Genomic DNA, 23,603 nt, shown 5'->3' on the forward strand with positions numbered 1-23,603 from the left:
ACCCACCTCCAATGCCAAGAACAACTCATTTCCAGGTCATAGATAAAAATGGAACCTGTTTGTAGTTCATCCTCTGACTACATGTACAGTATGTTTTAAAATCAAGAACCATGGACTCAGGATGAAAGCTCTAATGCTAATAAAATTTATTTTTGTGTACTTACTATTGTTGTCTCTTTTTATTTCTTAAAAAAACTGAGTATCTCAATGGATTTTCAGAGAAAAAAGTCTGAGCATTCTGCTACGAATCTGTTGCGTCTTGACACTGTAGATGATGGGGTTCATCAAAGGTGGGAAAAGGATGTAGATGTTGCCCATGAGGACATGGACCATGGGGGAGAGATGCTTGCCAAAGCGGTGCACCATTGTTAGGCCAATGATAGGGATGTAGAACACCAGGACAGCACAGATGTGGGAGATGCAGGTCTGAAAGGACTTACGCCGCTCCTCCTGAGAGGCGATTGCCAGGACTGATTTAAGAATCATGACATAGGAGAAAAGGATAAGAACAGCATCCAACAATAGTGTGCAAATGACCAACATCAGGGCATAGTAGCTATTGAATCGGATGTCTGAGCAAGCTAGATGGAGAAGGTCCTGGTGCAGGCAGAAAGAGTGAGAGAGAATGTGGGGATGGCAGTAATTTAAGAACTTTAGGCGAACGATGGCCGGAGGTATGAGTAGTGTACTCCTACATAAGATTGCCACCCCAATTTTTATGATTTTGTCATTAGTTAGGATGGAGGAGTAGTGTAGTGGGTGGCAAATGGCGAGGTAGCGGTCAAAAGCCATAGCGAGGAGGACTGAGGACTCCATGAAGGACAGACCATGGATGAAATAGGACTGGGCAATACAGGCATCCAGGCTGACTTCCTGGCTGAGCCCCCACAGGATCCCCAGCACCGTGTGCACTGTGGACAGCCCCATGCACAGGTCAGTGAGGGCCAGCATGGCTAGGAAGTAGAACATGGGCTGGTGCAGGCTGGGCTCAGTCCGGATCACATGCAGCACCATGCAGTTGCCCAGAAGTACCATGGCATAGATGACAGAGAAGGGGATGGAGATCCATGGATATTGCTGCTCCAGGCCAGAAAATCCAGTGAGATGGAAGGAGGAGAAATTCATAGTAGGGCTTATTGAAGCAATCACTCTGGAACTGAAATACATCTTCCAGGCAGCAAGAATGTTTATTTCAAAGGAAATGATTCAACTTCAGGTGAGTTAGATAGAATTTTGAAGTAAACTGTGCTATGCTAAGTCAACTGACTTGACAAAACATAGCCAAGCGACTCTGTTTTAGAGGCATATTACCTGCTGTGTGGAAGGGAGGGGTCTTTTTTTGGATGTCATTTAAGAGTCATTTTTCATCCACTGGCAGGGCTCAGAGCTGTCCTTAGAAGCCACATGTAAGAACAAATTGTTTACAGTAGAAAACTAATTTTCAGAAAAGATATGGTGCCTGGGACATTTTCCCAAGGATGCTGGTGAGATGCTATAACTGTGAAACTGGAAGCTGAGGTTCTCAAAATAATTCTCCCCCTCCTCCCTCCAGTTCATCAAGCATTTAAGAATAATCCTGGAGCTTTAATATTATAAGTGCATTTAAATAGTCATTTCATACCCATCGTTTCCTTCATTGTGCTGCCTCCAAATGCATTTTTCCTCCATATAGTATTTAATGAAGGTGTTTCTGTTTTATTCCACTTCAGATGACGTAGCCAACAATTACTTTTTCTTCCTTGGTGATAGATAGGGAAGAATATTTATACACAAGACCTTTGGTGAATGATTTCCCACAGGAGCGCTGTCCCTCTGAGATGTTAGACTCATCTGTGCCTTTGGGGCACAGAGACTTAGGTTGTAGATCCACACCCTCTGGCATTAGTCCATTGTATTCTGTGAACTCATTCATTCATTCAATCGGTCCATTGAGTGTTCATTTAATATGCTTTTATGGAAGAGATTGAGCAATTGTTTTTTCTTCCTTAGAATTTGCCATTTTATAGACCAGAAGGTTAATGTCAAGTAGCTGTCTAGAATTTTAAAAGCCTCATTGCAGTAGAATTGGTTGGCTTCTCCTTCACATAATTTTCCTGCCTTAAGTTCTGGCCCTGAAAGTCTTCGCAAAAGATTTAAAGGCTGCTGTAAAGTAGATAGGTGCTTAAAAGTTCATACTGGCTTTCCTGTTTGATTTAGTTATTTCAATGTGTTAAAGTAGCATCAGATTCTGGCTTGCTTTTGTGACCTATTCCTCATCTTTATTATTATAGCTCACCAGGCAGCTCCTCAGGTCAATCTTCTTCTGAATGTACCTTTTGTCCCTGTCAACATTAGATAACTTAGCTCACTATTTTAATACATTTCCTCCATCAAATGAAATTTCTTTGTCCTTTAAAGAAAAATTGGTCAGCTTTTAAAAATTTATTTTTCAAAATTACCATTTCCCTTCTTTTATGAGACTTTTCTACCGATGTTCTCTGCCTAAGATGGTTTTTCACAAGGAGGAGACGGGTTGAGGTGAAGTTCCTCAACCTCTGCTTCCTCTTGTAAAACAGTCTTCCCTCACCCTACGCATCTCCTCTAGTTGGTTGTTCCTGGGTTTTATCTTTTATAATAAATTCATAATAGTAAGCTAAAAAAAAAATCAGTCTTAAATTTAAACCCTCTGCATCTCAACCATCACTTTTCAGGAAGCCCCTTATATGTTCCCATATATTTTATTATTTTGATAACACATATTTATATTTCTAAACATTGCACAATTATAGAGGTACAAAAATAAGATAAGCCCTAGTTGGTTTGGCTCAGTGGAAAGAGCATCGGCCTGTAGACTGAAAGGTCCCAGGTTCGATTCAGGTCAAGGGCACATGCCCAGGTTGTGGGCCCGACCCCCAGTAGGGGGCGTGCAGGAGGCAGCCGATCAATGGTTCTTTCTCATCATTGATGTTTCTACCTCTCTTTCCCTCTCCCTTCTTCTCTGAAATCAATAAGAATATATTTTTTAAAAAATAAGATAAATATAAATACATTGTAAAAATGCCACATGCATCCTATTGTCACATGCAATCAGTCTTGTGTCATTGAATATAAGGTTTAGATGACATATAAAACAGACGCTGCCCTAGGAATCCTTGCTGACCTTGGGTACAACATTCAGAATTCAAATAAGATTCCTACAATTCTGACCCAGTCATATAGACAAATCCCTGGGATTGAGGACAAAGGAATCAAAGGATGTAGGCATACATTTAAAGCACATACGCTCATTCAGGATTCTTCAAACTAACCACAAATTTTTATGGTGCCTCCACAGAGAGTATCAGCCTTTTAGCAATAGAAGATCAATAGATGTTGGAATTTTATTGAAGTTCTATTTTAAGATGTAGATGGGAGTCAGAAGAGGATAGTGTTGATGAGACCAATCAATGAAGATTTCAAGAGGAAAGTGTTCAGATATGTCAGATGCACCATATGCTCCACCTGCACTAAAAAAGAGAGAACAAAAAGACCAACATTTCCCCAAACATCATGCTGTGTTATGCCACCTCAAAGTCATGGTGCATAATAATTCTTTTTAATTTGTAGCAACCAGAACAATGCCTGGCATAAAATAAATAACTAAACAGAATAAGCAGCCATGAATTTGAGTCTGGGGAAGTGATAGGATTCTGGTACTCCCTCTGTGTGCTTTGTCTAGAATTCTGGAATGTTCATTTAGAAAGCACACATGTGATCAAATTAAACACATCATATTTTCAGGGGACTTTTTTCTTATTCTTTTCAATTCAAAGTGACCCAAATGTTCAGGCATCTGTACTTTTATTTCTCTCATTGAAAATAATACCCTATGTTACTACTTTTCAAATTAGATAGGTTAATGACCAATAGTCTTTGCTTACCCTAAAGGCATAGAGCAAGAATGTTGGGTCTAAAAATCACTGTCTTTATAATTATATTGAATAGAAAACACTGTTGTTGTTTTTTAAGACAGTCCAGGTTTTTGTTTATTCTTCAGTATAATTATTTAATGACACCCACACAGGAATTGCTTTGAACAATTAATTATATTGCCACTCTTTGAGAGATAATTTCTCTAATGGTCCCATCTGTCCACCAGCAGGGGGCAGAAGTAATCCATTGACTCTTCTCCTTCCTCCAACCCCCCCCTCCCCCCCTCCCTGCCCCTGCCCCGGTTTCTTCAAAGAAGCATAACGCAGGTTTGTTTTAAACCTGGTTAAGCATAAGTGAGGCCAAGCATCTTAGCTCTTAGCATGGCTAAAGAACTAAGAACCTTCTGTAAGGCAAAGAATGTGTGTTCAGAGGTTCTGATATGCTAACACTGGAGATAATTTATTCACCACAAACCCAGAGTAAACTTGAAATTTCAGTTTACATGAAGTGTTATGATTATTAATTTTTTGAATGAACTCTTTATTATATATTATTTCTTTGCTTATATATTTTTATCATATATTTATACTTTTCTATTTATATTGTGTAAGTTATTTATAAATGTATTATTATCATGATTAAAATATTGAAACATTATTATCCATAATTTAGAAGCATGATAAATATTATATTATATGGTACATATGTTTAACTGTTGCCATCTGTGTATTTAATACATTTTCCTTAGGATTTGTGTGATTTGATTAAAGTATGACATAAATATAGGGAGTTTACCTGTTTTATTTTAATATTTTCCTATATATAAGAAAATGTGAGACAATTTAAATAAAAAACAGATATAATAAAATGACAAACACATCAGCCGAGGGGTCCCAGATTAGAGAGGGTGCAGGCCGGGCTGAGGTACACCCCCTCCCCATGCATGAATTTTATGCACTGGTCCACTAGTAAATATATAAAGTATTATACATATTTAAAATTGTCCCCAGTGAATTGTAGAATAGGTCAATAAAATCTAATTCTGGCCAATAAAATCTAACTATAGAATAGGCCAGTAAAATATAATCTAATGAAATGTTATCTCATTTTCAAGATAAAGAAATTTGTAAAGATTTTCTAAGAAATTAAATACCAAAACCCAGGTAGGGGAAGTTTTCTGTCATTATTTGTTCAAATAGGTTTTCCATTTCTTGCTCTCTCTCTTCTTCTTCTGGCACCCCCATTATACAAAGGTTGGCATGATTAAAGTTGTTCCAAAAACTCCTTACACCATTATCATTTTTTCCCCTTTTTTTGTTGTGCTGATTGGGTGTTTTTTGCTTCTTTATGTTCCAATGATTTGACTATCTGTTTCAGCTACTCTACTGTTGAATTCCTGTAATGTATTCTTCATTTCAGTTAGTGTGTTCTTCATTTCTGTCTGGTTCTTTGTTATGTCTCCTATGTATTTGTTGGAGTATTTACTAAGTTCATCTACTCTTCCCCTAAATTCATTGAGCATCTTTATAACCAGTATTTTCAACTCTGCATCTGGTAGAATACTTGTCTCTATTTTGTTTAGTTCTTTTTCTGGAATTAAACATTTGGGACATTTTGTTTTTGTGTTAGGATTTTGTCTCCTCAGTTTGTCAGCCTTCCTGTGTGTGTTTCTATGTGTTAGGTAAAACTGCTAAGTCTCCCGGGCTTGGTAAAGTAGCTTTTTGTAGTAGAGGTCCTATAGGGCACAGCGGTGCAGCCTCCCCAGTCACCTGAGCTGGGCACTTCAGGTCCACCTCACATGTGAGCTTTGTGAACCCTCTTATTGTAGTTGAGCCTTGATTGCATTTGCCACGTCAATGGCAGGGATTTACTACCATGGTGATAGGCTACTACCATGGAAGATGTGCTGTGCAGGGGCTGACCCCATGGAACAGAATACAATTCAGTGGAGCTCAGGTACTCACCTTGTCCACCCCTTTAGTGTGTTGCTCAGGGAGGTAATTGGGTGGTGCTTCCACATTATCTGAAGCCATTCACCAGGTGTGCTGACTCTGGGGCCTCCCAGGAAGTGCAGGCCAAGATCAGCAGCTGCCTGTGCCCTTCTTGAGGCCACCTTGCATGAGCTACAAAGTGATCTGTAGATGGCTGCTACTTGTGCTGGATTTGGGAAAGGCCAAGCTCTGAACCAAGGCTGGCGGTTGCTAGTGCAGGCAATGGGGTCACTTAGGGAGAGGTATGGGGCACACAGAGGCCAGATTCTGCTTGTTTGAGAGATTTTTAGGAAAGTTGGCTGCATGAGCCAAGACAGGCCTTTGGGCTCACAAGTTGGGTGGGGTTTCAAGGAATCACCAGGGCAGGGTGAACAGTGTTAGCCATGTTGATTTAGACTAAGCCATGTCATCTGCCTCCCTACTTTGTGGTGGGAGGGCTCAGCAAAGGAACAGTGGCTTCTGCCAGCACTTCTACCTGGAAAAAAAGGTGCCCCTCCATACCCCACCCTGATGCCAGAAAATTTATTTCCTCCCCATGTGTCCCTGGTGCCTTTAAAGCTGCTGCCCCAGTGCTGGAGTGAGTGGATCACAATAAATTAGTGCATTGACCCTTTAAGAGGAATGTCTGGGGCTCCAGAAGCCCTCCTTCTCACTCAGCCACAATCCCCATTGGTGTCTACATCCAGAAGTTATCAGGACTTCTCTTCCCAACACTGGAACCCTGGGCTGGGGGTTCTGGTGTGCGGCTGAAGCTTCTCACTCCTAAAGGGAACCTCCAGCCCCAATTTTTAACCAATGCATATGGGAGTAGAACCAGCCAATTTTGTATCTCTGCCCCTCTTACCAGTCTTCGTGTAGTTTCTTCCTCATATTCTTAGTTATAGGATTTCTGTTCAGCTAGATTTCAGGTGGTTCAGAATGATGGCTGTTCTGTAGTTTGGTTGTAATGTTGATGTGGTTGTAGGAAGTTCCCAATACTGCATTTATCTATACTGCCATCTTGACTGGAACTGTACATCATTTTTACTAAGGTGTGATCTGTTAAATTCTTTGGCCGCTGAATAGTTCTTAAGTACAGAAAAAAGGGATAGCAATGTAAGGATGCAGGATAAAATGGGAAAATAGAAGAAAATAAAACTTTTCTGGAGTGGTGTTGAAAATTTGCTATGCAGTGAAAAGTATAATGAACCCAACTGTGTGCTTGAAATTCAGAATTATCATCACCATGGTCTTTATTGAAACAAAACCAAAAAGGGGGTAGTAATCCAAATAATCTTTCTGTTTCTATATGGGAATGCAAACAAGATTTCTCTTCTTTGCCCAGCATCTGAACAAGTTGGATAAAGTCTATCAAATGTATACAGAGGAAAAACAATCCAAACAGTGGTAAGTCTGCCCTACTGCTGTTGTTGATTTCATAAGCCTCTATATATTGCTTTATTGTTTGCTAGTTCCAATATTTTTTTTATCCTTTGCACTTTACCGACAAGCACCTACCGCATGCAAGGGTGTCAGTTATCAATAGATTGCCTCTCAATTATAAATCTACACTTAATGGGCTCTTCTATGATAATGGAGATAGACACTTAAAAATTCCAGTGGACACAATGATAAATTGTGCTGGTGAGGCCCTAGGGCAGGGGTGGGCAAACTTTTTGACTCACCACAATGGGTTCTTAAACTGGACCGGCCGAACAAAAGCATGGATGGAGTGTTTGTGTGAACTAATATAAATTCAAAGTAAACATCATTACATAAAAGGGTATGGTCTTTTTTTTTTTTTTTAGTTTTATTCATTTCAAACGGCTGGATCCTGCCATGGGCCGTAGTTTGCCCATGGATGCCCTAGGGGATTCTCTTCCTAGTTCTATTGTGATCCTTTAGTCAGGATCCTGCAAAAATCTCTGTCTCTGCAGCACCAGACTGTGGCAGGGCATTCAGCCTCTTTGGTGCCAGCCTCTAGCTGTACACATGGCTTTTCAGCAGAACATTTCAGGCTAGCACCTCCTGTGAGTGGCTCCCCTTTTTATACCCCATGGATGGCTTTGCAGTAAAGTGTTATTCTTCTGGAATTTTCCCATGACTCACTTCTTCAACCCTCAGTTTTATAGAAAGATCTGGGGTTCAGTTAATTTACATGGGTGGCTTCCACTGACACCCCAGGGAGCAGGTTCTCAATAAATGCTTCTGGCAGGGCACCTCCCAATGGGTGGCTACTTATGCATCTTCCTTTAGGCAACTTTGCAGCCTCAAAAATTGTTTAACCTGTTGAGCCTCAGGCATGCTCTCTCTCAAGAGCTTTGTTTATCAGTCCCAGGAGAAAAACCTCCCCCAGATTGTTTCTTAATTGATTGCTCTATATAAGAACTAGGAGCAGTGACGGCTCCCTATGTCTTCTCTTATATTTTTAGGATCCTCTTTACTCCTTATTGACTAATCTTTAATTTCTCCAATCTCTGGTTATAGTTAATAATTCCTTATCATTAAATGTCTCTTTTCAAATTTCAATGTGGTTTTTGGCCTCCTAATTGAAGCTGATACACTGGGCTGTTCAATAATGAAAAAATCACACAGATTCCTGAATATAAGAGATTGGGGGATATGAATGGTGCTAGGTAAGCAATAATATTTCTTGCTCTGGTTTTTCTCTTTCATGAGACAGCTTTTTTAGGCATCATAACGAATATTAAGTAATGACACCACTTCTACTCTTATTGTCCACAATAATGTTAATAAAACATTATTAGATTACATTTCCTAAGACATGTATCAGGCACTGTTAAGTGTCAGATGTTGCAATTGTTGCAGAATACCCCAGAAAAACCAAGTGACGCTTTGAAGAAGTGGAAAGACACTGTTTTAATTACACTGGCGGACTCCCGGAAATAATTTCCAGATCAGAGTGAAGTAGCACATGGAAGGCTTCACTTTTTATAACCTTCTGGATCTTTGTTCTGCAGATATGCTCCCCCCCCCTTCATGGCCCTGCAGGAAGACCCCCGGTATTGATGATCTGTCCTGGCGCCAGTGATAATGGCTCCCCCCACCTCCCCCAGGTAAGTTCATTGTTCCTGACACGCCTTACAAGACCAGTTTCCTCCTCACAATAAACTTTTTGTATGCTTTATCTCATTTAATCCTTATAGTCACACCATAAGAAAGACATAGATCATTTTGGATATTTTATAGGAAAGAAAAAAGAGGTTCAGGCAGCATGTGTGAAGTGGTAATGTATTTAATCCAGGCTGCTTGACTTCAAAGCTTATGTTCTAAACTGCTATACCATTTTATCTCACTTGTCAATTCACTGTATAAACATCTCATATGCAGAATGGTTAGATTGCATTCTTTTGTTTATAAATTTCTAATTTTAAATGTGTCCTCTACAGTGTTCACCAAAGTTTATATTCATATTTTATTTTATCCTGCCCTGTCCTTCCTTATCCTATCTACCAGGTGCAGTTTTTCTTCAATTGTCTTTCCTTCTTACTTGAAATTATCAGAATACCAAACATGTTGCTGATAGGGGCAGAAATGGAATGTTGGGGAACCAGCTTGAATTGTTAGAAATACTAAACATGCTTTTTAACTGTTATTGTTTTATTCTGATTAAAGAAGGCACATTCTAACTTGGTGGGCAGCTTCACTCTGGACCTGGGAGCTCACCTGGAAATTCAGCCCATACTCCTCATCTATTATCATGGAAAGATTAACAACTTTGCTGCAGAAACCAGAATTTCCAGCCCTTTGAAGACCTTTGCCCTTTTTGCATATCACTAGGCCCTTTGAAGAGCCCCAGCCCTCTGCTTACCTGTTAACTGCCCATTTGGCATACCCTTGGGATAGTTCCTCATGTAATCTTTGTCCGCCTTTTACCCTATATAAGCAGCTAGCTTATGATGGGGTACAGAGTAGATTTTTGTGGATGACCTGCTATTTTCCCATACTGCTGGCAATATTGGAATAAACATGCATATATGATTCAACCCTATCTCTGTTTAACTGGCTCAAGTAGTGACAGGCAACAGGAACCCATTGATTGTCCTATTACATTACTACTGTATTTGTCAATGGTTTGGTACATACCATTCACCCTTTCCATTTTTTTTCTCCTTCTATTTCTGACCAGCATCTACTCATCCTTATCACTCATTTCACCCCCTGATCTCATTAAACCCTGTACACACTGATTTATAGTCACTTGTTAGATGCCTTACTTTCAATACTTTCCAAATTAGATTACTATTTGGGGTACAGAGGAGACATGAACCATTTCAAATTCTTTATTTCAAGCAGCCAGCACCCATCTAAGGGGCTATTGAATGAGGAAATAACATAGGGTGTGCTGCTGATGATAACACTATGCTAATGACTACACAGGTAGAGCAGCCATCAGCAGTAGGATAAGGAAGAGAAGGGACCTCCAGTCAATTCTTGAATATGAATGCAAAAGCATCCTGAAGAGACTGGGATTCCTTTGGTGTAAGCCTGTGACAGGATTTAGGGAATATCAAGCCACAAAAAGTCCCTCAGTCCTATCTTTTTCGCAGTATTAGCAGGCCCCTCTCCCAAATACAGACTGTGAAAGGCTCCAGGGCAGAGGCAGTGAAATGCCCTCCCCCAGCTTCCTGTCCCGCAAGCAGATCTGTATAAGGTGATGAGGGAACTAGCATAACAGTGATGGGGAGGAAGAGCAATGGGAACAGCAAAACATGTAAAAAAAAATTAGAGGAACAGGAGTATCTCTAGGCAGAAGAATTTAGTGGATTTGGGCTGTGACATTCTGGGCAACTGAAGACATTTATAAGCAAGGCTAAAAAATAATATAAATAAAACAGCAAAATTCTGACCCCCAAATTAATCTTCTACTAGAATGCTTTTCTGAATCAAAATGAAAAAAAAAACACACAAAAAACAAAAAAACAACAGCAGGGTCTGCTTCCCACATATTAACTATTTTATTATTTTTTAATCTTTATTGTTGAAAGTATTACATAGGTCCTCCTTTTCCCCCCATTAACCTCTTCCAGCCCACTTCCATCCCCCATCACCCCCCAGACCTTCACCACCCCATTGTCTTTGTCCTTGGGTTATGCATACATGCATACAAGTTCATTGGTTGATCTCTTCCCACCCATCCTCCCCTGCCTTTCCTCTGAGGACACATATTAACTGTTTACAACCTCTCTTTTCATGGAATCCAGGATATAGACATACTTTCCTGACCTCTGACCTAGCCCTTCATTTCTTTATGTTTTAAATGCCGTGCCCTCCCATGTGCCCATCTGAGTGAGAGAGGCAGACATAATTAAAAAACACCAGTTTAATGAGAATAAATGCTTTTTATTAGGCAGAAGCCAGATGCTCAAAGCCCTTCATAGAATTCCCATGTGCAGCTGTTGGGCTCTGGGGCGAAAGGCACCTTTTCCAGAAAACAGGAAAAGGAGCTCAGTGGTATTTGTGAGCCAGGGCAGTGGCCACACCCAGTGCCAGCTTCTGGAAGGCACCCTGCACCTGGGGGGTGAATTCCTTGCCAAAGTGGCGAGCCAGCACAACCACCAGCACGTTGCCCAGGAGCTGTGAGGAAGACACAAGAGGCATGGTCATGGTTAGCAGACGGACCAGATTGGACTTAGAATATTCCAGCCTCTTTCCAAGCTGTGTTTTTCAAATATAAGCAGAAAGATAGTAGGATCTCTGATGTTACTATTGATGCAAATCCATCCGCATCAGGCTGAATTTTTACTTGATAACATTCTTCCCTTTCTGTCTTACCCCAGAACTTAAGTTATCACTTTTATTCTTTTTAAATATATTTTTATTGATTTCAGAGAGGGAGAGAGAGAGGAGAGAGAGAGAGAGAGAGAGAGAGAGAGAGAGAGAGAGAGAGAGAGAGAGAGAGAGAACAATGATGATAGAGAACCATCCATTGGCTGCCTCCTGCACGCCTCCCACAGGGGGTCAAGCCCACAACCCAGGCATGTGCCCTTGACCAGAATCAAACCCAGGACCCTTCAGTCTGCAGGCCAATGATCTATCACTGAGCCAAACTGGCCAGGACACTATTATTCTTTAGAACCATTCAAAGAAGTAGTAACACATTTGAAAAGAAGACATAAAGGAGAGAGAGTATAGGTTATTTTAAGTGGGCTGAAAAAGACTTTTGTAAAAATTTAACACTCAAAATAAACAGTTTATTTCAAAAATGAAGAGAAGACATTGCAGAAAATGAAAAGAAAAGAAAAAAGAGACAGAATAAATAAGAGAAAACAATGGTTGTGAGCAAAGAAGGCACAAGAAATTAAATGGTTCTGTGTAGCCCTTAGTGACATATATAAAACTATATACATTTTGAAAGGCATTAAATAATGAAATATGGTAAGGTTAAAAGGAACCTGGAAGAACGGGTAGGTGAAGAACCAAAGAGAAAGCCTAGAAAGTGAAAAGCAAAAAGTAGAACATCTCCTAGACTCACCCTGAAGTTCTCAGGATCCACGTGCAGCTTGTCACAATGCAGTTCACTCAGGCTAGCAAAGGTGCCCTTAAGGTTGTCGACATTCTTCAGACCCTCGCCGAAGGAGTTCAGCACTTTCTTGCCATGGGCCTTCACCTTACTATTGCTCATCACAGCAGCGGCATTGGACAGGTCCCCAAAGGAGGTGAAGAACCTCTGAGTCCAGGGGTAGACCACCAGCAGCCTGAGGGGTGAATGCAGCACAGAAGACAGAGGGAGTCAGTGCCTGTCAGAAACTCACACACCCAGCTTCCACTCTCTCCTTATGCCTGGATACCTACCTGCCCAGGGCCTCACCACCAACTTCATCCACATTCACCTTGCCCCACAGGCCAGAGACAGCGGCCTTCTCATCAGCAGTCAGATGCACCATGGTGGCTGTTTGTGTAGTTGCTAGTGAACACGGTTGTGTCAGAAGCAAGTGTAAGCACCAGCTAACCCTGCTCTTCTTTTATGTCCTGCCCTGGCCCCTGCCCTCCCAGCACCTGTGAGCAGATTGGCCCAGGCCAGGGTGTGGTTCTGCAGAGTGAGGACTCAATGATGACAGTTATGCCTGTCCTTGCCAGTTCTGGCACTGGCTTGAGAGTCTGACTTTAGACCCTCAGCCTTCTGTAGGCATCTCAAGGTCCCATCCAGGAGTACAAATTGCTACTTAAAATCACCCTCCTTAAAAAATTTGCTTATATGATTCTTAGAATCACAGCCTGGTAATGTCTTAGAGTTCGCCTCCTCACTTTTCTTATTTGAAAAATGAAGAATCTGAGGTCCAGAAAATTCAACTTAAGGGTATATGGATGGTTCACTCCTGTCTTCAGAGTAAACATATTTATAAGGACAGCATGGATGATACCTTTGCCCTAGTTCTAAGTATATCTTTCTTTACTTGGTTTGGATCATATCCTCCTGGTAAGAAAATATCTACTTCATTCATTTAAAGAAACTCATATAACCAAATAAAAATGATGATTAAAAAGTAGGATAAATATAAATCAGGAATGTTCTGTGAAATAGTTGCCCTATTAGATTTGGGGATCCACAGATAGAAACTTAGAGGTCTCTCAATGTTGTAAGACATACGGATAAGTAAAAAATCAATTACAACCCCAAATTGTCAGTAGCACTGAAGGGAACAATGTGTTAAATACTAACCAGGGACACTTAGATTTTTTCTTCCAGGGCTGATCTGGGAAAGAAAATACCAGAATCTGAGCGAATAGAGAAGTGTTCTGTAACTTAAAAGAAGGGGTGGGAAAGTGGAAAGGCATTCCTGCCTTAGTGCCTGTTATGTTTTCCTTAGGCCACTAAGCATTCCGTGTGTATTATCATTTCTCTGATGCAAATTCATCACCCATGTTCCCATTTTCTCTATATGTTTTATTTGTTTAAACCTTCTTTTACTAAAATTTACTCTTTTATCTCTACAGCTTTTCTAATACCCATGCCCTGCCCCACCCATATAACCCCTGGAGCTCCTTTTTCTCATGTAATAAATTCTGTTAACTTCTCAGGCTAAGAAAGAAAGTGTAAATTTTTTCTACTTGTTATTAAAAGATACAATGAAAAGGCCTAAATTAGCAAGTAGTTCTGAGCTGGGTACAGGACCTTTGGGTTCCCCCGAGGGCCTCATAATTATTTTCCCTAATTTTAATCATCACTACTTCCTATGTCCATGTGTCTCCTACCTTAGATTCTTCTGATTCAGGTGCCCTGAGGTCTAGAATCACCTTTCTCTCTCCTTTGCGATCACTGGCAACAAATATGTAACAGAAGTCTTCTTTCTTAAATATTCTTTGGCCATAAATGATCTAATGATCACTCTTGTACCGGCAGTGGCTGCAGCCACTGTCTTCCTGGTTTCAGGACAGAAGTTGCTGCTTTCTCTCACTGTTTCTACTTCATATGACTGAAGAGTGAAACAGACTTTTCCTTTTATTACCCAAAACCCTGCAAGGACAAGGCTGCAAGTTATAATAAGACATCAAAAGCTCAGGGACATACCAGACAAAATTGAGAATGTATAAATAATAAATGTGGCTATGTTCAAAGCCTCGGGCTCAAATACAGATCAGCATTGAAAGGTTCTGGGAAGCTTCTTAGCCCCATTGTCACTGTTGTGAGCTTCAGTCTATCCTGGGAAGAGTTACCTCAGGCTGTCTGCTTTACTTCGACTCCACACTCACTGAGCACTAACCACACACACACACACACACACACACACACACACACACACACACACACACAAACACACACACACACACACACCTCCAAAACAGAAGCTTTTTTCCTTTACTCCATTCTGTCAAGTTAACCTAATTCCTAATGTTTTGTACCAGAATGGGCCTAGTCTGAGTATGACTAAGAGGGTAAGTATTAACTTCCTTCAAGAGAATCATGACAGCCGAAACCGGTTTGGCTCAGTGGATAGAGCGTCGGCCTGCGGACTGAAAGGTCCCAGGTTCGATTCCGGTCAAGGGCATGTACCTGAGTTGCGGGCACTTCCCCAGTGGGGGATGTGCAGGAGGCAGCTGATCGATGTTTCTAACTCTCTATCTCTCTCCCTTCCTCTCTGTAAAAAATCAATAAAATATATTTAAAAAAAAAAAAAGAGAATCATGACACTCATCCAGAGGTGCATGGGTGTTTTTTCCATTTGTTTAAAAAATTACACTCAACTAGAACATTTTGTGCATGCTCTAGTGTTCAATTCTAAATTCCCCAAGAAGACCATCTCGACAATCTAATCTCTATTTTCCTCAGACAAGCACAGTTATTTTTTGCTTTTTTCTCCCACATGCACAATCTCTTGGTTACTTCTGTTTGGCATCCTCTCAAAAATGAAATGAAGTGAAAATACTGGTACTCGGGAAAGAGCACAATTCATAGAAACAAAGAACATAAACACAGAATAGTTTAGGAATATGGCAGTTTAACTCATTTTTAAGACACATTTTTAATTTCAGTATTGGGACTTTTAGGTCCAATCTCTTGTCTTGATTCATTGGTTAGTTCCAGAGGTGAAGGAACAAAGAGAGTATAGTAAGCCTTTTTGTATTTTTGTTCTTTTCATAATCATTTGGAGGAAAAAAGGATACTTTCTTTACTCCTTTCGAGACTATGACACCCACAATTTCTCTTACTCTTTTTCAATTTCTCTGAAAGTCTCTTTCTCTTGGCATATCTGATTCTTAGAAGAACTTTTCTGTGATGAAGAATGTGGAAATAATCTCCCTAGAACCTTCTGGGTGTCTCTGAGTCCATGGTTGTTAAACATCCCATGCAGATATAAACAGTTCTAAGTGTCTATGTACAATGACCTGAGAAGAAAAATAAAAAATATAAAAACTTTTGCCCTCAGGCAATTCAAAATATAGTGGTAAAACCATAAACTGTAATGTGTTGTCTATATCCTGATAATATACCCAGAGTAATTATGAAAACACTTTCATACAAAAGGAAGCAACAGGGTCTATTTCAGGTAGTCAAGTCTAAAATTAATTAACAAGAAATTATATAGAATTAAGGAAATGTGTACAAGTTAGAAGATTCTAGAAATCCTTCAGAGATATCTTACTAGCTATGATTAGAAAACAAATGTCTGATCAGTGCTTTACTTTCCCAAGTGCTTCCGCATTATATATTGTATCATTAACACCCAAGGAACTCTGCACATTGGTCTATTGTTCTATTGGTCCCAGGAGTTCTAACACAAGGAATAATTACCTACTCATTGATTTATTTCATTTAATAAATATTTCTTCACCGCCTATAGAGGAACTTTCAGCACAGTACTCATGAGGGATAGTAGTAAATAGGCAGAAATATTTATGCAGCATAGAGAATTAGTGTGATGGATAAGAAATGTGAAAAATGTGGAGGGGGTTGAAAAGATTCCCTTAGGCAATTTTATAAAGTTCATTGAAGCCAGTGTCAAAAATGGTCACAAGTGATATCCAAGCATTAAACTGTGTCTGAAGGAGGTGTGGGGACTAGTTTTGGAAGTGTTCTGAGACAAGTGAAAGAAGTCGGTTATTTCTTAGAACAAGAACACCTGATGGAGTCTAGTGTTAGGGGCTACAATGTGCAGGCAAGGAACGTAGAAAAAAAGAAAACTTAAGTGTCTTGAGCAAGCATTATGTCTCTAATTGAGCACATCATATTTTGAGTATTTGTAGGAAATGGATCAGAGCATTAGCCTAAGGCCATGTCTTAGGTTTGAGGTCCCCCCTAGAGCCTCTGTAATGCTGGAATCTTCTCCATATTTCAGAACTCTTTGGAAAGACCTATGCTTTGGAGGTAGAAGTGTCAGCTTTTAATGATTGTGTGTGGTCCCCTTCCTTTTCTCACTTCCCTTGACCTCCTTGTATAAGACACAAGAGCTCCCTATACATAGATCCTCATGGATGTCCCTATACCCCCAGAGGAGAAAATAATAATAATAAAATAAGTGAAATGAATCAAGAAGTTGAGCTGAAAGTTCTTTATTAGGCAGAAGCCAGACCCTTGAGAATGGGCATTACTTCCCCAAGTTAAGAAGTCGGAATCTGGAGAAAGAGGGTTTTCCAAAGGTCACCAGGACACAGGCCAGGACTCAGTGGTACTTGTGAGCCAGGGCAGTGGCCACACCAAGTGCGAGCTTCTGGAAGGCACCCTGCACCTGGGGGGTGAATTCCTTGCCAAAGTGGCGAGCCAGCACAACCACCAGCACGTTGCCCAGGAGCTGTGGGGAAGACATATACAATGATTAGTAGCTTGGCTTTGGGGAAAGTGGGCCTACAATAATTTTTTCCTGCCTACACTTAAGCCCAAGTTGATCCTCAGGCTATCTTCACCTGCGCTAGGCTGCTGATCAACTGAACGCTATCTCCGTGTCATTCCTTCTTCGCCAACTCTGTCCACACCTTTGGGGACCCCTGGACCTGCTGGGGTTGGACCCCAGCATTCACCAACATAAATGAGTAAGTATTTGCATGTCTATTTATAAATAAATGCATATATATTTATTATAAATATTATATACCTTAATAACTGATTAGTGAGATGATGTACTGTCTGCAGCAATTATGCTGCCCTACTTCCTACTTCTGGTCTTTTCATCCTAAAATATTGACTTTCTTTTCCTTTCCATTGAGTATGGATGCTGTAAAGTTCAGACTATTTTTCAATTTTAAAGTTATTTATTTATAGCCTCTAGAATAACAGTAAAAGTCATCTCTCCACTTTGAGGAGAGATAAGTCTTTTCATCCCCCTTATGGAGGAATTTTCTAAATGTAGAGGCAGCAGGTGAAAGTTAATATATATAATTTGAGTACTGGCTAGGGAGAAGGAAATAGGGGTGGGAAAAAAGAAAGAGGTGAAAAAATAAGACATTAGAGAAGCAGCTTGATAAAAAAAAAAGTTTGTGAGACAGAAAACAGTATTATATTGAAAGAAAAAAATATAAAACTATATACATTTTGAAAAGCATTAAATAATGAAATATGGTAAGGTTAAAAGGAACCTGGAAGAATGGGTAGGTGAAGAACCAAAGAGAAAGCCTAGAAAGTGAAAAGCAAAAAGTAGAACATCTCCTAGACTCACCCTGAAGTTCTCAGGATCCACGTGCAGCTTGTCACAATGCAGTTCACTCAGGCTAGCAAAGGTGCCCTTAAGGTTGTCGACATTCTTCAGACCCTCGCCGAAGGAGTTCAGCACTTTCTTGCCATGGGCCTTCACCTTACTATTGCTCATCACAGCAGCGGCATTGGACAGGTCCCCAAAGGAGGTGAAGAACCTCTGAGTCCAGGGGTAGACCACCAGCAGCCTGAGGGGTGAATGCAGCACAGAAGACAGAGGGAGTCAGTGCCTGTCAGAAACTCACACACCCAGCTTCCACTCTCTCCTTATGCCTGGATACCTACCTGCCCAGGGCCTCACCACCAACTTCATCCACATTCACCTTGCCCCACAGGCCAGAGACAGCGGCCTTCTCATCAGCAGTCAGATGCACCATGGTGGCTGTTTGTGTAGTTGCTAGTGAACACGGTTGTGTCAGAAGCAAGTGTAAGCACCAGCTAACCCTGCTCTTCTTTTATGTCCTGCCCTGGCCCCTGCCTTCCCAGCTCCTGTGAGCAGATTGGCCCAGGCCAGGGTGTGGTTCTGCAGAGTGAGGACTCAATGATGACAGTTAGGCCTGTCCTTGCCAGTTCTGGCACTGGCTTGAGAGTCTGACTTTAGACCCTCAGCCCTTTCTCTAGGCATCTCCCAGCTCCTTTGAGCATATTAGTCCAGGATACTCAGACTTTCATTGGTTTGTGAGAATATGTGGGAATATCCATTCTCAATTCCCTTCACCTGGCCTTCTAGGTCTTTTGTATCTTGACTCTTACCCTATACTCATCTCCTGACCTCGTTTCCTTTGGCAGTTAGTTCTACAAATATACTCCTCATTCATGAATAAACGTTTTAATCTGATATGGTGGGGTATATCTTAGTGTTTATTTCATCCAGTTATTTCATTTTGTAGGTAAGAAAATTAAGTCCTAGAAAGCAAAAATTTAATCAAGTAGACTCTTTATGGAGCTTTTCTTTGTCTCTAGAGATAATTTTAATTTGCCTTTTTTCTGTTACTTAGGTAAATACAGTTAAAACACTCTTTTTTCCATTTCTTCCTTAAAATGAATGCCCATTAGAATAATGAAAAAGAATAAACATTGTTTCTTTACCAACTACTAAAATAGATTTGGGAGCATAAATGATAATGGAGGAAATCTGATAAAGAAAAATATCTGATATCTAGAACATAATTGTTTAAACTGATGATCTGCCAGCTGGCTTGGCTAAGTGGTTGAGCATCAACCTATGAACCAGGAGGTCACAGTTTGATTCTCTGTCAGGGCACATGCCTGGGTTGTAGGTTCCATCCCCAGTGAAGGGCATATAGGAGGCATCCAATCAATAATTCTCTCTCATCATTGATGTTTCTATCTCTCTCTCCCTCTCCCTTCTTCTCTGAAATCAATAAAAATATACATTTTAAAAATACTTATGATCTGACTAAAGTAAGAATGCAGATAAATTGAAAAGAAAGGAAAGGAAAGGAAAGGAAAGGAAAGGAAAGGAAAGGAAAGGAAAGGAAAGGAAAGGAAAGGAAAGGAAAGGAAAGGAAAGATTTACCTTATTCAGCCAGATTAAGCCTGAAGCCTGATAGGGGTCAGGGAAAGAAATTCCAGTGGAGAAATTTCTCCAGCTATGCTCTCAAAGAAAAATAAAATGGAAAGAAGGTAGAAAGGAGGAAGGAGGAAACCAAATCAAAGGAAGAGAATGAAATTAATTGTAAAAAGAAGAGAAAATAATATAAAGTCTGGATGGAGTATCTCAATGGTTGAACATTGACCTATGAACCAAGAGGTCACAGTTCAATTCCCAGTCAGGGCACATGCCTGGGTTGTGGGCTCAGTCCCCTGTAGGGGCTGTGGAGGAGGGAGCTGGTCAATGAGTCTCTCTCTTCATTGATATTTCTATCTCTCTCCCCCTTTCCTCTGAAATCAATAAAAAAAATATATTTTTAAAAATGTTTAAAAGTAACCACACAATAATTCAAACTACATGATTTTTATATAAAAATGTGAACAGTGTGACTATAATTCAGATCATAAGGAGAGGGGATTATATGATAGAAGGGTACAGAGGAGCCATAAATGATCTTTAAATTCAGTTACAGAATATTTTTCTTTAACCTTAAGCTGGGAAAAAAAAGTTTGAAAATTTCAAGGAAGGGGGTGTCATGATTTGATTTGTATTTTTTAAGAATAACTCCGGCCATGTGGGTGTGGCTCAGTTGGTTAGAGCATCATCCCATTCATATGAGGGATCAGGTGTTTGATTCCAGTCAGGGCACATGCCCAGGTTGTAGGTTCTGTCCCTGGTCAGAGCAAGTATGGGAGGCAATCAATCTATGTTTCTCTCTCCCTCTCTCTCCATCTTTCTCTCTCTCTCTCTCTCTCTCTCTCTCTCTCTCTCTCTCTCTCTCTCTCATCAATGCAAAACATATCCTCAGGTGAGGATTACAAACAAAACAAAACAAAACAAATGTTCTGGCTTCAGTGTATAAATGGATTTTAGGGGTAGAATAAGTAAGAGACAAAAAGTATGGTATTGTAGTAAAGGAGGGAAGTAAAAAATGCCATCTGTATGTTTAAGCTTAAGCAATGAATGATGTATTAGTTGCTGAAGTGAGGAACGGAAGAAGAAGGCTAAGTTAGCAGGAATAAGTCAGCAGAGATCAGGGGTTCAGCCTTGGGCATACTATAGTTGATGTGCTCCGGAACAATCCAAAATTGGATGTGAAGCGCATAGTTAGATTTATGGGTCTTGAGCTCAGATAAAATACAACCAGGTTAAGAATACACAGTGAAACAGGGCACAGAGGCACACATCATAATGCATGGTATAAATAAGGGGTGGGGAGCTTTTTTTCCTGCCAAGGGCCATTTGGGTAGTTATAACACCATTTGTGGGCCAAACAAAATTACTAACTTAAAAATTAGCCTGCTATATTGGGTCAAACATTTATTTAACTTGCCCCTAATGTTTGGCAGGGCCAGACCAAATGATTTCTGGGGCCTTATATGGCCTGCAGGCCAGATGTTCCCCACTCCTGGTATAAACCATCACCACTACCTTTCAAAAATGACAGACAATGCAGCCTATAAATAGCTCCTTGAGAACTTGGAATGTATTTGTGAAATTAGAATCATGATCACATTTTACAAACCAAGAATTTTTAAATAATACTTTGCAAGTCAATGGGGATGTAATTTGATCTTTATTCATTATACCCAAAAGCCCTGACTCTTCACTTCTAGCCAAGGACCTGGGTACAGGAATTTTTAAATTAAAAAAAAAAATGTTTTTACTCCCCAGTGACCAGACATTATATAACTTAACTAGAGGCCCGGTGCACAAAAATTTGTGCACTGGCGGGGGGGGGGTTGTCCCTCAGCCCCACTTGTGCCCTCTCACAGTCTGGGACCCCAGTGAGATAACAACCTGCTGGCTTAGGCCTGCTTCCGGGTGGCAGAGGGCAGGCCCAATCCCTAGGTGCCTGCCCCGCAGCCCCTGGTCGGGCTCAGAGCAGGGCCGATTGGGGAGTTGGGGCGCCGCCCCCTGTCATGCACAGAGCAGGGCGGATCGGGAGGTTGCGATGCCACCCCCAGTCATGCTCAGGGTAGGTCTGATTGCAGGGTTGGGGCCCCGCCCCCTGTCATACTCAAGGCAGGGCCGATGGGGAGGTTGCAGCACCACCCCCTGTCATGCACAGAGCAGGGCGGATCAGGGGGTTATGGTGCCACCCCTGTCACATACAGAGTCGGCCGATCAGGGGGTTGGGACGCTGCCCCCTGTCACACATAGAGCAGGGCCCATGACAGGGTTGGGGAGCTCCCCGCTGTCATGCACAGAGCAGGGCCAATCAGGGGGTTGGGGAGCTCCCCCTTATCAGTTACAGAACAGAGCCGATCAGGGGGTTGGGGCGCCTTCCCCTGTCACGAACAGAGCAGGGCAGATAGGGAGGTTGTGGCCCCGCTCCCTGTCACACACAGAGCCACAGGGCGATCAGGGGGTTTGGGCGCTGCCCCCTGTCACACCAGGGGACAGGAGGCCTTGCGGCTCCGCTGATCCCAGTGCTGGGAAGCCTTGCAGCTCCACTGATCCCGGTGCTGGGAGGCCTCGCGGCTCTGCTGATCCCAGTGCTGAGAGGCATATTACCCTTTGACTATATAGGATAGAGGCCTGGTGCATGGGTGGGGGCTGGCTGGTTTGCCCTGAAGGGTGTCCCGGATCAGGGTGGGGGTCCTCCTGGGGGGCCTGACCAGCCTGGATGAGGGATGATGGCTGTTTGCAGCTGGTCACACCCCCTTCAGAGTGGGAGTCCAATGGAGTGCCTGGCCAGTCTGGGTGAGGGGTTGAGGGCCTTTTTCAGGCTGGCGGGCGAGTGAAGCTCCCAACCTCTCCTTTTTTTCTGTTTTTTTTTTTTTTTTTTTTATTCTGGGATTTATTTACCTTCTATGGCTGTCACTGGAACTGAGAGCCGGCTTTAGCTCTGAGACCTCTGCTGCTGAAAGCAGGTATCTTGGTTTGTTTGGCTTCTATAATTGCAACATTGTTTCTTACACTGCAGCTCAGAAACCAGCAGCGGCAGGCGGGGAATGTTGGCTTCCTCCTTCACTGGAGCAAGCAAGCCTCCTGTTCACTTCAGCTGCCTGGCTGCTGGCCGCCATCTTGGTTAGCAGTTAATTTGCATATCGCCCTGATTAGCCAATGGGAAGGGTAGTGAAGTTATGGTTAATTACCATGTTTGTCTATTATTAGGTAGGATATGCGATCATCCCAATAAATCCCACACCCATCCAACACCATGCCTAGTTATTAGAATATTATTGACTATATATCCTATGCTATACTTTGCATCCCCATAACTATTCTGTAACAACCAATTTCTTCTTCTTCTTCTTCTTCTTCTTCTTCTTCTTCTTCTTCTTCTTCTTCTTCTTCTTCTTCTTCTTCTTCTTCTTCTTTTCTTTAATCCTTATTGTTGAGATTATTACAGATGTCTCTCTTCCCCCCCCATAGCTCCCATCTACCCAGTTTCCACCCCACCCCAGGCCCTTACCACCCTATTGTTTGTATCCATAGGTAATGCATACATGTATATAAGATCTTTGTCTAATCTCTTCTTGCATCCCCCCCGACACTCCTTCGCTCTGAGATTCATTAGTCTGTTTCATTTCCATACCCCTGATTCTATTCCATTCACCAGTTTATTCTGTTCATCAGATTTTTTATTCATTGGATTTTTAGATTCACTTGTTGATAGATATGTATTTGTCGTCACTTTATTGTTCATAATTTTTTATCTTTTTTTTTTAAAAATATATTTTATTGATTTTTTTACAGAGAGGAAGGGAGAGAGATAGAGAGTTAGAAACATCGATGAGAGAGAAACATCGATCAGCTGCCTCCTGCACATATCCCACTGGGGATATGCCCGCAACCCAGGTACATGCCCTTGACCGGGATCGAACCTGGGACCTTTCAGTCCGCAGGCCGACGCTCTATCCACTGAGCCAAACCGGTTTAGGCTAATTTTTTATCTTTACCTTTTTCTTCTTCTTCCTCTTCTTAAAGAATACCCTTCAGCTTTTTATATAATACCGGTTTGGTGGTGATG

At 41.4% G+C, this 23,603-nt stretch overlaps 3 protein-coding genes across 3 annotated transcripts; all 3 read right to left on the bottom strand.

Moving 5' to 3' along the window:
* Positions 1-204: 204 nt before the first annotated feature.
* Positions 205-1,167, bottom strand: LOC132242140 (olfactory receptor 51V1). The gene has a single exon (XM_059711057.1). The coding sequence runs from the start codon at positions 1,165-1,167 to the stop codon at positions 205-207; it is 963 nt and encodes a 320-aa protein (XP_059567040.1).
* A 10,037-nt stretch (positions 1,168-11,204) lies between these two features.
* LOC132240886 (hemoglobin subunit beta) lies at positions 11,205-12,837 on the bottom strand. Its single transcript, XM_059708696.1, has 3 exons — positions 12,678-12,837; positions 12,358-12,580; positions 11,205-11,459 (listed from the first exon to the last, which is right to left on the bottom strand). Exons 1-3 carry the CDS (start codon positions 12,767-12,769, stop codon positions 11,331-11,333), a joined length of 444 nt encoding a protein of 147 aa, XP_059564679.1. The 5' UTR covers positions 12,770-12,837; the 3' UTR covers positions 11,205-11,330.
* A 4,021-nt stretch (positions 12,838-16,858) lies between these two features.
* LOC132240887 (hemoglobin subunit beta) lies at positions 16,859-18,454 on the bottom strand. The gene is made up of 3 exons (XM_059708697.1): positions 18,295-18,454; positions 17,975-18,197; positions 16,859-17,113 (listed from the first exon to the last, which is right to left on the bottom strand). Exons 1-3 carry the CDS (start codon positions 18,384-18,386, stop codon positions 16,985-16,987), a joined length of 444 nt encoding a protein of 147 aa, XP_059564680.1. The 5' UTR covers positions 18,387-18,454; the 3' UTR covers positions 16,859-16,984.
* Between the last annotated feature and the right edge of the window lie 5,149 nt (positions 18,455-23,603).

This window comes from Myotis daubentonii, chromosome 9, assembly GCF_963259705.1.
Source record: "Myotis daubentonii chromosome 9, mMyoDau2.1, whole genome shotgun sequence".
Lineage (NCBI taxonomy): Eukaryota > Metazoa > Chordata > Mammalia > Chiroptera > Vespertilionidae > Myotis > Myotis daubentonii.

Coding starts and splice junctions, on each gene's coding strand:
- LOC132242140 (XM_059711057.1), bottom strand. CDS start 1,167: ATGTATTTCAGTTCCAGAGTGATTGCTTCAATAAGCCCTACTATGAAT.
- LOC132240886 (XM_059708696.1), bottom strand. CDS start 12,769: ATGGTGCATCTGACTGCTGATGAGAAGGCCGCTGTCTCTGGCCTGTGG. Junction 12,581..12,677: donor GGTGGTGAGGCCCTGGGCAG/GTAGGTATCCAG, acceptor TTCACCCCTCAG/GCTGCTGGTGGTCTACCCCT. Junction 11,460..12,357: donor TGGATCCTGAGAACTTCAGG/GTGAGTCTAGGA, acceptor TCTTCCTCACAG/CTCCTGGGCAACGTGCTGGT.
- LOC132240887 (XM_059708697.1), bottom strand. CDS start 18,386: ATGGTGCATCTGACTGCTGATGAGAAGGCCGCTGTCTCTGGCCTGTGG. Junction 18,198..18,294: donor GGTGGTGAGGCCCTGGGCAG/GTAGGTATCCAG, acceptor TTCACCCCTCAG/GCTGCTGGTGGTCTACCCCT. Junction 17,114..17,974: donor TGGATCCTGAGAACTTCAGG/GTGAGTCTAGGA, acceptor TCTTCCCCACAG/CTCCTGGGCAACGTGCTGGT.